The 15,285-nt window shown below is 42.2% G+C and overlaps 1 protein-coding gene across 2 annotated transcripts; it reads right to left on the reverse strand.

Annotated features, from left to right (window-relative positions):
* Nucleotides 1-389: 389 nt before the first annotated feature.
* pop1 (POP1 homolog, ribonuclease P/MRP subunit) lies at nt 390-15,214 on the reverse strand. 2 transcript variants are annotated; one of them, XM_028581637.1, is made up of 16 exons: nt 15,085-15,214; nt 14,704-14,833; nt 13,254-13,388; nt 12,015-12,190; nt 11,650-11,910; nt 11,466-11,553; nt 9,881-10,059; nt 8,352-8,617; nt 8,122-8,215; nt 7,905-8,013; nt 7,657-7,776; nt 6,464-6,585; nt 5,410-5,601; nt 3,878-4,032; nt 2,097-2,318; nt 390-1,429 (listed from the first exon to the last, which is right to left on the reverse strand). In XM_028581637.1, the coding sequence occupies exons 2-16, from the start codon at nt 14,828-14,830 to the stop codon at nt 736-738; spliced, it is 2,940 nt and encodes a 979-aa protein (XP_028437438.1). In that variant the 5' UTR covers nt 14,831-14,833; nt 15,085-15,214; the 3' UTR covers nt 390-735. The 2 variants fall into 2 exon arrangements, with proteins under 2 accessions (XP_028437438.1, XP_028437437.1); XM_028581636.1 differs by having other exon boundaries at nt 13,254-13,394.
* Nucleotides 15,215-15,285: the final 71 nt, after the last annotated feature.

Here is a 15,285-nt window from a genome sequence, read left to right on the forward strand (position 1 = left end):
ATATATCTTTTTTGGGCATGTTATAGGTTTACAAAGTGAAAAAGCCCAAAGTCCCCCCCAAAGGGACTTACCATCTCCAACAGAAAACACTGTTCACAAACTGCTCCAAACATCTCTATTGTAGTCCAGCCTTTACTTCAGTAACACGTTATAATGCTTGCCTTGCTGCTAGCATGGCACGCCCTCATACTCTGCTTCTGACTGGCTAGTAGTCCTTACCTACGTACTGAGCATGTGCGACTCCCAACAAACATGGTACAGAAGTGAGATGTCTCACTCTGTAGCTAAAACAGAGAGCTCAACACACAGGGTGAAAAGAGGAGCTGCAGCAATGTGCAGTACAACTAAAATATGGTGTTTTTTAAAAATTAAACCATGTAAACCTAAAATGATATAACCTCTACATACAATTATGAACCTGAAAATGAGCATAATATGAGCACTTTAACTAAAACAATAAGGGTGCCTGTTCCCAGAGTAAAATGTGCAGAACAAAAAAATTCTTGTTTCAACACCACCACCAGGTAGCTTGAAGTCATGCCCTCTCCATGCCAGTCAGTCTTCAGCCAAACATAGACCATCAAGGCACAGGGATCACTTAGTGAATCAGGAATCATGCCACTTGATTACATCTAATTTCAGGCCTTTGCAGGCCAGAAGTCGTGTCGATCTTTCTCCGTTACCCAAGAATTCAGAGGTTTTTGGAAGTTAAGTAGAAGCGTTCAGATGTTTCTATCAGACCTCTATGTTGATTTTAGCAAAGTGGTAGTGCAGGGATGTGGGGTCGCGCAGCAGCAGCATTCCTCGGTGCTCCATCGGCTGGTTCAGGAGGGTGTTAAGGAGACCGGCGACGCTGACGAACCCCAGAGCCTCCCCACAGCCTGCAGACAGGGAGAAGTCGCCCTGGGTGACCCAGCCCAAAGTCACCCGGGAGCAGTGAGCGGTGACACTCGGCAGAGGATCCGGCCACAGCCCGATGACGAGGTGCGAAGGAGACTGGGAGGAGGATTTGGCGTCTTCAGACGTAGCGGGGTTGGGTTCGGAGGCAGAGGGAAGGGCTGACTCTTTGCCCTTAGCCTCATCGCGACACAAAGGTGACGTGGCGGCTTTCTTGGGGGCTTTCTTTCGGCGTCTGATTCTACTTTTAAAGTGGTCTTTGTGCGTGGGCTCCTGGGGGCCGCTGGCAGACTCTTTCTTCAGCAGCTTCAGGTCCTCTGCGGTTGGTGCAGACACCATGGCGTGGAGCTCTGGTCTGCCCTTGGACAGTATTGTCAGACGCACCCACACCAGACTCATCCCATGCACAGTCAGAAACGACGTCAGAGCTGAGTGGTCGAGAGGGGGCACCTCCCCAATACGGCACCGCCTCTGGCCTTTGGAGGTTGTGGGTCTGCACCAGCCGGAGAGCAGCCTCAGTGACTTTCTGTTCCTAGGAAGCATAAAAACAACCGATATCAGTTTATATCAAATGATTCATATTCAAAAGAAAAGTTGCATTGGCCCCATTAAACACCCTGAGAGACATAAAATTTTGTTGAAGCCCATGTTTAATTTATAATGCTGAAAACAAAAAAGGCAGCCAATGGACAGGGAAAAAAATTAATCCAATATTTTTTTTCTCATAAAGTAAGTCATTACTCAAAGCTTGTGTGATGGTTTTATGAGTATAGATGCAACTCCCCCACTACTACTCTGTGATGTATTGCAGCAATTTGAGGCTGGATGTACTTTGGGTATTCTCATCAGGGACATGATGATGAAAGGGAAGGTAAACTGGAGAAGCACCATGCATCAAGCCTGTCAAAAGCTGCGCTGGCGTCTCAATAAAAAAATGTGATGATTGGAGCACAAACCCCCCCCCAAAAAAAAGAGCACATTCATGCTCAAGGGACCTTTAAAAGTCAACTACATTAATATTGTTAGAAGTGTGATTTAGATGTGCAGAATGTTAAAAATGTCTTAAGGGAGTTTGGCTTAAAACTGCAGTGGATGCGTGTTTTGAGTTAATGACATGTAGGGGGATTAAAAAAAAAAGAAGGAATAAATCATCTATCTATCTATCTATCACAAACATGTATATAAAGACAATAATTTACCTCAGTACAGTGACTGGGCTCGGGGGCTTGGTTACAGGGATATCTCCATGTGATGTCATCAGCGCGTCGGCCTCTGCTGCAGTTTGGGTCTGGTCTCCTTTCCGCTCCTCTCCTCCGTGCCTCGAGATAAGCTCCCATTCCTCGGCCAGCTGTTGCCACGGGCAACAGAACGGAGCCAGACAGCCATGTTTAATGTAATTGGTCCTTTTGGCGGGCGGACGCCTACAGGAGAGGTCAGAAGGTGAAACCCTTGTCAGAGCGCTGGGTGCAACCCCACCAATTTATCAAACCGATCACGACGGCCGCGCAGCACACAGTGGATGAGAAGCACGCAGCCTCATTACCATCTCGTCTGCATGCTGGGTAATATCTGCATGCTGGGTAATATCTGCATGCTGGGTAATATCTGCATGCTGGGTAATATCTGCATGCTGGGTAATATCTGCATGATGGAAATTAACTGGGGTCAGAGCTTTGGAGCTAAGCCTCTAATCCACTGACGTTCTCACCACCTACTTAGGCTGCAGGCTGGGAACCATACATCAACCCAGATCAATGCATCAATTAAATGATTAATGATCCAATATCATTACTTTAAAGTGAAAATATTGATACATATCTTCTTTGAGATGCACCTTTATTTTGAAATTTCCACTTTACATTTATTCTTATTTTAAAAAAAAGAATAGTTTGTTTTTAATTTAAATTGTCAAAATCATATTTTAGTTGTTCTTTGGGAGTTAATAGAAATGACCGATTATGTTCAATGAGCATATGATAGAATAATAGACTGTATAATATTAATGGACAGAGCATGTGTGACGTCACCCATTGGTTTGTGAAGATCTGCTATGAGTTGTCGAGTTTGGCGTTACGGGCGCAGCCATCCTGGTTGCGGATGGGACAATTACATTACACACTTTCACTGGCAATCACGTCCTAAAACACCCCCTGCTTTATCGCCAATTTTAAAATCAACAAGAGCATAATTCAAAAAATGAACATCATTCTGTGTTGCAGACGACTTAAAACTAGCGATTGAGACCATAAACTCATTATAAAAATGTTTACTGAGATAATAAATCAAGTGAGAAGTGGGTCACTTTCTTATAGACTTCTACAGAAACAGACCTTTTGCAACTGCACGTGTCGCCCCCCGCTGGAATTCAGATAGAATGCAGCTTTAAGGCAATTCCGCATTTGCAGCACTTTGCTGAACCGGATGCTTTGTCCATTCATATTTACAGTCTATGGATATAATCTAATATCGATCGCAGGCCCTTGAATTGAATCAAATCAAAATGGTAATGTGGTAGACTTTGTGAAATAAGCTAATATTATATTATTGTCCAAAGAATCGAGATATCGTATCATGATAAAATGTGTAACGTACATACATACAGGCTAGTGAATATGATCTTTTCCTAGCAGACGATGTACAGTCATACAGCAACAGGCCACTAGAAAGCATCTTTAGTTCCAACACTATCATTATCACCTTACTTTTTATGTTTGTTCATGCTATGAATACATGTTTAACACAGTTTAAAAAGGATCATTTAAAGTTTGCCAATGGTTGACTAAAATATATTGTTGCAACACATCCATCTGTAAATTGGACCTTCTATATTCTGGGAAAGTTCTTAAGATTCTGTTTTCTATCAGCAGGCTGACATGCCAAAATAATATTACAAGATAAAGTTTTGGCAGCACAAAATGTCCCCACAGAAAATCTCACACGCACACGCACACGCACACGCACACCTCAGTTTGCAGCTGACCTTTTGAACTTGTCTAGGAGCTGAGTCTCCTGCTCCTCCTGAAAACGAACACCTGCAGGGCAGTCTGGGTAATCGTGGGGGAAGTGGGGGGCTCCTTTATTCTGAGAGTGTTTCAGACTCATGTTCAGCCCTCCGATGCAAACTCCTCTGTACACCTGGCAGGGGGAGAAACAAGGCACGACACTGGATTTTAGGGAACTTGCCAAATAAAGCAAACCTGAAGGCTTTTAGTCCGCCTTTAAATTTCAAGGTACATTTAACATTTCACAGTGCTTGTCCAAACAAAATGGGACTGCCTTAAAACATGGACAGGGGCAACTAAATAATGAAAACATATTTCACAGAGCTTTCCATTCTGACATCCACTGCATTATATCCTGGATTGTAGAAAGTGCATGCAGCCTCACAGCACCTGCTGTAAAATACAGGGAAGGCTACACATTTGTTTTATAAAAATCCATATCCCCCAGATCTTTTTACCAAGTAGGCCTTTTCACTCTGATATTATATGGCTGATATGTATTATTGTCTAAATCAGCCAGAATATGTGAAATTATGTTGGTTTCCACATCACAGCTCATCAGAATGAAATGGCTATTTTAAAAATGTTTTGACCAAAGTTAAAGCTATAGTTTCTGTCGCCCCCATGAGGAATTCTAAGTAATGACAGCAGAACTGTTGGCGCGTAAACATGATACACAGACTGATCTCAATAAGTGGCGTATTCACCAATTCGTATGCCATTTTGGCGTGTTATGAGGACGCATAATCGCTTTTTAGTGTGTTTTATCAACGCTGTTTGGCCTCCATTGACTTACATTACCTTTCAATTGTGTCAATTATCTGCTAAATCTGCTTAGGGAGGTTGGTTGGGGGGGGTCCCGTTATTGTTTTCCTAAACCCAACCGTCCAAAAAGCGATTATGCGTCTTGATAACATGCCAAATGGCATACGTAATGGCGTGTCATACATACGCCACTTATTGATTTCAGTCTGCAACCTGTCCACTGGATACGGCGTAGACATACACGCAGATAGCTCAAAATACGTACAGATAACACGCCACTTGGCTTTAGAAAGCGGCATGTATGTTTACACGAAGTCATGATGTCACATTGTGATACCAGCCTTACGTGATTGCGCACGCGCCCCCACCCCTCCTCCACCCAGTTGCTAGTAGCCAAGGAGGACACGGAGGATTAAATAAACATGATGGACTCTTCAGAAGAGGTCATTATCTTCACTTGAGTTTCTGCGCGGGAAAGTCGCCGGACGACAATCTTCTGAACATACTGAGACATCCAGAGAGAGTTGTGTGGAGCTGATAGTCTTAATTAGCTTTGTAGCAACGGCTTGAATGTAACGGACGTTCCTTAATATCAAAAAAGTTACACACTGAAACTTTAAACCAAACTTACTGCTACTACTGCAGGGAAAATAAAATAGTTCCAAAACGGCTACTTCCTGGCAGAAATGAAAAGATGACGACGTGAAATTCAATCCAAAAAAAAGGAACGGTCCATGCTACGTACCAGTGGGACCCAGAAGGCCATGCCCCATCCTTTAGGAAGCAGCAGGTCCCACCCAGCACCCCAGGAGCTCATTTCATGTCCCTGCTGCTTGCCCGGCTGGTGAACCAGCAGGACAGGGACTCTGCCCTGCAGGGGGGTGGGGCTCAGCCTGGAGCCCGGCACCAGCACCTCGCTCCTCATACGGTTCAAATCCTGTAGACACAGAGAAAATGCTGGAGGTAAGAGCAACATCTAAGCTCATCTCTAGGGCTTGGGATTGTTTAAAGATTTTCGATACCGGTACACATACCGATACCATTACCACTATCATGACATTGATACTGGTTCCTGAACGATACTTTTTGCGATAGCAATTTTATAAAAATCCATTTTAACTAAAAGAAATTACATTACACATTATGGTACAAATATTTGTTGTTGTTGTTCAGCTGCGCCTTTACACCTGTGTGACACACGCTGTAGTCAAGCCTCTCAAAATACAACAGCAGCACACACGTCTCTGTGCTGTATTTTAGCCGTCTCTGTGCGTAGCGTAGTTTTTCCTACATGCCTCTTTGACGTGTAAAATTAGACCGCCAATCACCAGCATTATTTAGATTGGCTCACTGAGGCTGATGAGATTTTTCAGAACCAGAATCCGTTTAATTGGCCAAGTATACTGACATACCCAAGGAATTTGACTTTGGTAGGTGTTAACTCTATTAGTAATCAGTAATTATTAGTAATTAGTAATCTCTTAGTAATATAGACACATCCTGTACAATAGAGACAACAATATACATTTTCTTAAGTATTGAAATTTGGTATTGAATGACAAGGCTTCCCCCCCCTCGATACTCGATACTATGGAGGCAATTCGGTCTGTGCCTAAAAAGTATCAAAGGTCGGTACTTAACCATACTTATCTCTGCTTCTAGAAATAGAGATGTTAGGCTAAGACATAGAAAAAGCATTAAGATAGTAAATAAGGAACATACACTGTAAGCAAAAGTTTGATAACAATTTCTGAAAAGTGCTGTATGACATTTATGGTTGTAAGGAAACAATAAACTACCTGCTCTGATATCTTGTTTTCAGTGACGTTGTCGCGGACAGACTGCTCCCACAGGTAACTCTGACAACAGTGTTCTGGTACTCCTCGCAACATCAGCTCCCTCCTCTTCTCCTCGTCCACCTCTGAAACAAACACAGCACACACATGGCACGCTCCTGTATGACCAGCATCCCTAGTTTGACTGGATTTCCTTTGGCCTGACATTTAGGGCTGCCACCTCTTAGTCGATTAGTCGACTAATCAGTCGTTTTGGTCTTAGTCGACTAAGATTTATTTAGTCGATTTGTCATTTTTTATGCTTATTCATGCTTAATTACTCATTTCCAAGAAACTCATGAGCACATTTATGGTAAACACAAGATTTAAAGTGGTGCTTTTGCAGGATTAATTGTGGAGAAACTCAGTTTTACAGATGGTTAATTAACTACATTTATATTGTGCTTTTCTAGTCTTAACCACCTCTCAAAGCGCACAGCTCTGTCAATTAAATCAACTAATCGATTAGTCGACAAAATCGTATAAGTGTTAGTCAACTAAGAATTTCTTTAGTCGAGGACAGCCCTACTAACATTATTGTAAACTGGAAATGTGCAAGCTGAGAAAAGCTCTACAGTGAAGGGATTAACACATTTTATTTACTTTTTTCAGAATTGAGCAAATTGAGGCTACCAAACTAGAAACGTGCAAAGTAGAAACCCTGGCTGAAACCAATCCCTTATCTTTTCATAGCCACTGAATCAGCTGTTGTCTGTCACTGAGGGTGTGTTTGGAGTACAGGGTCCTGCCAGGATTCGAACCTGGAACATCTGCATGGCCAGGCAGAGGCCCCCTGGAGCACAGAACCAGATGTGTACTCAATGAAACAACCTCATGAACAGAAACAACAGACTGATTCTATGCTCAACTATAGATATGACCTACTTTGACCTACTCGCTATTTTATTTTCCATTTTAAAGCACATAGTGTTACCTGATCTTGATATGTGCTATATAATTAAACTTATTGGGCTGGCATAAGTGAAAAGGAACATTAGATCAATCTGCACACTATGACATATGTCAAAGTCCGCATTAGGAAATAGAAGGTAGGATTCGAGTCTTAGGAAATAATTTGCTTTTAACTATGTGTATGTGTCAACTAACAGCTCAGTGCCCACACTCCTCCACAGTCTGTCTGGTAGGTCAGAGTTTACCTTGTGCCTGCTTTACACAGGGCAAAGCTTTAACCTTCTTTGTTGGTAAAGTCAGCCTGGGGTCATCTACAGTCAGACCCAGCACTGTGCCTGAGGGGAGCTCTCCAGTGGAATAGAGGCCTGGATGAATAACAGTCATGATTAGATAAACAAGCATACACATAGCTAACCACACGGCAAAACGTAAGTACTAGGTGACAAAAAGCAAAAGTATTCTCATTCACATTGACAATAAAATAACGAAAGACCTTTCAGTATGTGAAAGACATCAGCTTGTTGTCGATGCAGATTCATCTTGGTCTCGTTTTTGCAGTGCTCAGGCCACCAGAGGGAAGAGGGCTGGGATTTACTCATTTCCTTAAAGAGAAAACAACAACAACAACAACAACACGGTTCTTCAGAGTGAAGTGCAAGTTTGTGCCAGAGGCTTTCTGCTTTTCATGTTGTCAAGACCATAATTCTTACATCACAGTCTGTAGCGGCTTCCACAGTTTCGGCCAGAACAGAATTGGACTGTGGTCCAATCAGGCGATAGCGTACAATCTCCATGGTGAGATCACTGCAACAGAATGGAATACAGAAATGTCGAATTGAATAATAAAATTAATAATCACCATTCCCATTTGGAGTGAAAACAATTCTTCCAAGCCAAATAGTTAATCTTAGTTAATCAGTTGAATTCACTAACTACTAACTTTATAACTATTCCATTTGAGCTGGACTTCCAGGTGACTGGGGTGGTGGGAGATCTGGTTCCATCTCCCAGGATTTTCTTGGCAGGAGGTCCACCGGCATCCTTCAATGTTCGCTTTCTCTTGGTTCCAGTCATGGACATGGCCTCAGCAGTCTTTTCGGGCTTTTCCTCTGGTTCTATGGTCGGAACAACCTCAGCAGGTGTCACCACTGGAGGAACTACCGCCTCACAACACTGGCACACAGCCTGTAACTCGGGAAGAAGGTCCTGCAAGGAGCACACACAGTTACTGACTACATTCACTAGCATATAGAGGTGTGACAAGATCTTGTCCCACGAGATTAAAACTTAACAATATTTCTTACACAAGTGCAGAATTATGTTGGTACTAATGAGGAACAATTCATAAAATCACTCTGTGCCAAATTCTAGTACCTCAGTAAGCGTGAGCTTCTCTGTCCTCTTTGCATCTTTCACAGAGAACACACACACCTCTGCAGTTTGTTAAATTCACAGCGAGACACTGCATCAAACCTGGATCAAACCTGCCCTTTGGGTTTTTCAAAACTTTGAACTCGGTTTGGGATCTATTTGATCCCAAAAAAACAGGATTATCCTGATCCCATCAGAAGGGTGGATTCCGTTGTGATTTTTCGAACCAAATAAAATCAGAATGTTTTTTGTTTTTTTAAGTGAATGATCACAAAATCAATGTTTACTGATGATATATACATTTCTTCATATTTGAAGCATATGTGAAACATGTCACGTCTAATGAGATATGGTAAACAAACAACATAACAAAATAAAGAATGTAAAATGTTTCAGTTTATTACAGTTTTTCTGTTTCTTAAATTAAAACAAACCATGGCTATTTGTGGCCACCAGTATTTTGCCTACCTGTTGTTCTTTGCTGAGCCAGTACACTGTTGGTTCCATTTAAGGCTCTCGTAAACAGGATTTGGTAATCCTGGAATTTGATATTTGGATCACAGTGATCCAATCCAATGTTCCATTAAGAAACTGGCATGAAAGTAAGATGGATCAGCTGATCCTGGATAGCAAAGCATGGGATTTCCAAATCCGTATCAATTTGATCCAGATTACATTTTTTCTGGTGACTGACCAAGGGAACTATATTTCTATAGCACCTTTTAGCAACAAGGCAATTTAAAGTGCTTTACATAAATCATTAAAGAAGAGCAATTTATAAGGACATGCAAATAAAACAACGCAGTGTAAGAAATTATTAATTATTTGATTTAATAGGTTGTAGGGACAGGTTTGGGAGGAGAGAGGGGCGCCGCAGGTATTAGGTCCAAAGAGGTTAGTTATACAGGAGAGAAGCCATTTGAGTTTGTGGCAAAAGCTGTCACAGTGGTCATTTTTCATTTTGTGACTTTCGATTGAATAAAGACTTTTTGCAGTTATACTTCACCATTTAAAAATTGTCTTTAAAATAGTGTTTAAATCTCGTCTCGTGAACTCAATCTCGTGTCTCGTCCATTACATCCCTAAATCCCACCGTACCTGTTTCATATTGGGATGAGCCCAAATCCACAGCTGCCTGTGGGTTGAGCCCTGTGTACGGGGTCTCCAGAGGAAGGTGACAGGGCCCAGGGGCTGCGAGGGGTACAGTCCTGCTCGGTACACCACCACACTGCCCTGTCTTCGCCCTGATAGACACACTGCTGCAGCAAATGTAGGACCTGGAATCATACACCACTTCCATATTACTCTAAACATTCAAATTAAACTTTTATCATTGAAATTAATTCTGAACTTTAAACTTTTAGATATTAAGTACTGATCTACTCGTCTTTCAATTGTGAGGTTGCTAACAGTACGCAGGTTACCACTTAAAACTCAGAGGAAGGATACATGGTTAAAATAGGTCCACATACGCAGTATAGAGACGGAGCATTGAAGTCCTGTGCGTGAAGGTGCCTTCTTATCAATTCCCTCCATGATTTTATTAATCAGGTTTCATTGTTAAATTGGGCACAGTAATGTTTGATCTTTAGGAATAACTGCATCTGTGGATGACTACCTTACCTATAGGCTAGTAAGCCTATCATCAATGTGGTTTTTCACAAATGGACTGATTTATATTTGTTGAAGATCTCTGCAGTATTGTGTTTGCAAGTGCCTTAGCTTGCTTACACAGAGCTAACATCAGCTTACTATCAGCTAACTTATCATCTCTGGTAGACATTAGGGCTGCAACTAACGATTATTTTAATAATCGATTAATCTGTCGATTATTTTTTTGATTACCGGTAATCGATGAATCGGATAAAAAAAAAAAGCATTAATTTACATAAACTCAATACATACATACTTATTGTTTTAGTTAATAGTTGTGTAAAGGTAAGTAACCCAAATAGCAGCTACAGACAAGACACACACACAGACAGACAGACAGACACTTATTCATTAAATTATTACCATCATTGTAGTAAGTGCAAGTTAAGTTTGTTTATACACCACACACTATTATATTTGTCAACAATAAGTGATATGGGACAAAGCACATAATATATACATAACAGATTGAAAAATGAATGGGCCAAAAAAGGCGAGTGAATAAAACCATGTCTTTAGTCTTGTAAACTATACCACCCCTGCTTTATTACTGTTATTACCGAGCTAACGCTAGCTTGTCATGCTAGTCAGCTGGATAACGAGTAAACAGCAGCACCAGAAGAGCTACTGGAGGGACGGTACGTTCCTCCCTTCAGACCGGAACAGAAGTAGGATAGTGTAGTGACTTTACCCTGCTGTTGAACTCCCTTCCTCCTCATCAAGGACTCAACAGGTTTATGTTTTAGGTGCTGACTCATCACCGTGGTGCGCCCGTGCCATGCCGTGTCGCTTTTGCTTATCTTGCAATTAACACGTTTCTGATTGATTTAGTGTGAAATGCTCCCACGTTCGTTGTTGCAGCCCTAGTAGACATAGGTTGCTAAAATAATCCTTTGACATGCATTAAAGGCATTTCGTTAGCACTTTGTTGAATATCGTGGCGCCGATTGTTTTCCCCTCCGGTGAGCAGGGCTTTCAGAGTATGACGCATTGCTCAAAGACAAAACATAAGTATTCGGCGTGTTCTCACCGGCCTCCTTGCTGCATAGCTGTGAGAGAGCAGCCAGCAGCTCGTCTTCCTCTCCCTGTAGCTCTATGCAGCAGTAGTAAGAAAGGTCCTAAGTTGAAAAGAAAAAAAAGGTCAGGTCATTACAATCCTAATTTTGTGACAAAAAAATATTACACAACACACACTCTAATTTTGTGATGGTTACCTGTAGCAGGCAGTGGTTGGTCATTGCCCTGTAGCTAGGCCGGTAGCACTTGTATGTGGGTCTGTCCCCGAGGCAGTAGCCCCACTTTTTAACCATGTGGAAGCGCTTGGCGTGCCAAATGTGCGTTTCCAGCCACACGTTCTTCCTCTGGCGGCGGTTGAACTCCAGCAGCAGATTTCCGTGCCGGCGGCGGGCCTTGCGACTCTTGCTCTTTGCCTGTTCCTTCTTCTTCTTTGAGCCGGCCTGGAGGCTCTTCTCCCGCTGGAGGAGGAAGGGAACAGAAATGTCACTGTCTACGGAACAAGGGACATTGAATCTTAAGTGGGACATTAAGATGCTTAAAGAAAAACTATGCTAAGCTTTACCATTCTGTTGGCTGCATCTCTCAGTCTGCGAGGGAGCCGCTTGGTGTTGTGGCTCATGGCCCGTCTCCTCATGTGTTTGGGCAGGGCTCCAAACACATGGCAGCTGCCCGTTGTCTTGGTGACAGCTTTCAGCATGGTTCTCACCTCTGCCGCTCTGGCCCTAGCAAAAGGTCCAGCTGAATAGGAATGGGAGCGGGGGAGATGGGTGACTGCGCTGAATTTTAAATGTCCCGTCACTGTGACACTGCAATAACTTAAAGGACAAATCCGGCGCAAAATGAACCTAGGGGTTAATAACACATGTGTACCGAGTCGACCCTTCTCTGGGATCTGTTTTCATGCTAATTGAATGTGACCAGTTTTAGCGCAAACCGCTGATTAGCTTATAACGCTAGTCGTCGGGGCCACGAGTAAAGTAAAAAGAAATCTCTATTTCTACACCACTAACAAGGCTCAAAATAGCACCACACTTCCACAGTAGCATAATGAGGGTCCCTACATGTAAACCGAAAGCATTGAGAACTTTGTAAGTGGACAGACCGTTTATTAAAAAGATAGTTTATAAAGACAGTAGCGTTCACGTATACAGGCAGGCGCCATCTTGGGAAAACAGTCACGACCAGTCGAACGCCATGCAACGTGAGTTGAACTGTCACGTAAAAACAGATAATTCATGCATTTCCATGTAATTACATTTCACAAACGTAATTCCTATCGACCCATTGGGAAACCCCGGACCGTGGGAGACTTCAAGTCACAGTTCAGCTCACGTTGCACGGCGTTCGTCTGGTCGTGACTGTTTTACCAAGATGGCGCCTGCCTGTATACATGAACACTACTGTCTGACGACTAGATTTATAAGCTAATCAGCGGTTTGCGATAAAACTGGTCACATTCAATTAGCATGAAAACATATCCCAGAGAACGGTCGACTCGGTACACACGTGTTATTAACCCCTAGGTTCATTTTGCACCAGATTTGTCCTTTAATGTTTACTTGAAGGACGACTAGAAGATCTGCACCACACAAAAGCAATGGATCTAAAAGTAAAATCTCATCACTTCGCCATGCCCTGCAGTCTAATAAATGGTGAAAGATTGATCTATCAGGATTTCTCATTGGACAATCACACAGGGTAGTGAAGTCATTATGCAATCTTTCAAAACCATTTAATCAATTAATTATTTACAGTATGCAGTACAGTGTGAATTAGTAAGAGTAGGACAATGTGTCTTTACCAGTGAGGTACTTGGACATCTCCTTGGCGTAGCCTCCACCATCTTTGTGGTGTCCTCTGACCCACCCACCCCGTTGGTGAGGGTTCTTTGGCCTTGCTGTAAATGGATGGACATCAGATGGACCCTCATGGACACCTACACCTTTGGGAAGATCATTATTTTGTCATTTCAGGGCCATCACAGGTAAAAAAAAGAAAAGAAAAAGGAAACAACTGCTCTTGGGCCACAGACCCTCAGGCAATAGGTCTGTTGTAAGCGCATTATTTAAAAATGTGTTTGTTAATAATGCCCGATAAAATTAGAAATAAGGATTTAAGGTGGCTCCTATACAGTATATTTAACCTGTGGTTCTGACTTTAAAAAGAGCCTTGTGTCACATTCTGTCAAGCTGAACAAACTGGAACTTTCCTGCACATGGTCTGGGAGTGTGAACAGGTGCATGAGTTTCGGAATAAAACAACATCAATAATATCTGATGTGATAGGATGTCAAATTCCTACTGACCCGATTGTTTTGTTACTTATTGACGACTCTAAATTACACCTGCTTGGGAGACAGAGGAAGATTTGGCTAGCCGGCTCAACTGCAACCAAGAAAATTATAGCTCAGCACTGGCTCCCCCCCCACTCGCTTTGTATAAAACAGTGGTTGGTGTATTTTCTGGACATAGTTATGCTTGAGCTCTATCATCGCCAAATCATCGACTATCAACCTATGGAGAAACGCAGCAGCACAGGTATCAGTCCTAATGACCTCAGCATCACAAGAACTAGAGGAGAGCGACTATGATCGGTTATTGTTTTTGCTTATTTGTTTGTTTTTGTGTCATTTGAGACCGGAGGGTGGGGGGTGGGAGAGGGTTTCTGATTTTGTTCAATTGTGTTTGCATGTTCAAAAATCAAAGAAAAAAGAAGAAAAAAAAAGAGCCTTGTGTCAAAATATGGCTTTAACCTTTCATTTCTCTTATTATGCTTACACAATATTTGCACAATCAAAAAAAAAAAGATTATATAACTGACGCAGTGAGCCTAGGATAGACTTATTACAGCACAGGAGCCCACACCTCATTTTTACCCAGAATGCATTCATTTGACCATAAATGTTGCTCATAAAAGCATTATTCCCTTTTATTTACTCTGCCTCCACACGGTTGGAATAAGTTGAAGACAGTACATTTGGCAGTGAGCTTACAAGGACTGTGAGGCCTATAGCAATGTTTTTGTTAATATTAATAATAATAATAATAATAATAATAATAATACGTTAATTACTTCACAGAGATAGGAATAATTGAGGATGTCAGGCAGGATTCAGACTGAAGTTTGCTGCCCATGCAGTAGCAAGAGGAGACGAGGTCATGGAGAAAGAAAGAGTGAAATGGACGCACAACGTTACAGCATCACAAGAACATTATTATTACTATTAACTATTGGAGCATTTGAAACGTTACCGGTGACAGGAGTGTCTCCTCCGTTCTTTGGGCTGCTCTCCGCGTTAACGGGAGAAGATGGATACTGAACACTGGCGGGCTGGTTTCTCAGCTTCTTCCCCCGCATCTTCACTTTAGCTGCAGACATTTTCTATAGAAAACAAGAAGGCACGTTTTAAACGCCAGCTGAGCCGACAGTCTTCCTGGTTGCTAATCAAAAAGCTGACACTTCAAACGCCTAGCTAACATTACATGACTTGCCAATATCTGCTATTGCTAACGTTAGCTAGCTAGCTACTTTACTCCGCGTTTAGCTAGCTGGGATGTTGGTTTAATTAACAACAGCGATACAACATCTCTAAAGAAAGAAAAGTAAAGACTGGTTACATAGCTCGTGTTCACCTTTAGATTCCCCAGTATGATTGTACGTCAGAAACTTTGTTCAAAATGTGCGTCCCCTCTTTTTCCAGTTTGCTACCACATGTGAGTTTTCTCACGCTGATTGGCGTAATGTTTGCTTCCGGAAACGTAGTGTCATGGGATTTGTAGTATATCAGCGCAACAAAAAGTTATACTATCAACCAAGCTAATTTCTCTTACAGT

Source organism: Perca flavescens, chromosome 6, assembly GCF_004354835.1.
Source record: "Perca flavescens isolate YP-PL-M2 chromosome 6, PFLA_1.0, whole genome shotgun sequence".
NCBI classification, from domain to species: Eukaryota; Metazoa; Chordata; class Actinopteri; order Perciformes; family Percidae; genus Perca; species Perca flavescens.

Excerpts from the sequence above, each read along its gene's own strand:
- pop1 (XM_028581636.1), bottom strand. The coding sequence starts at position 14,830 with ATGTCTGCAGCTAAAGTGAAGATGCGGGGGAAGAAGCTGAGAAACCAG. Across the intron at positions 7,777-7,904 it reads TGTCTTTCACATACTGAAAG|GCCTCTATTCCACTGGAGAG; the intron begins GTCTTTCGTTAT and ends TTATTCATCCAG. Across the intron at positions 4,033-5,409 it reads TGGCCTTCTGGGTCCCACTG|GTGTACAGAGGAGTTTGCAT; the intron begins GTACGTAGCATG and ends TCCCCCTGCCAG.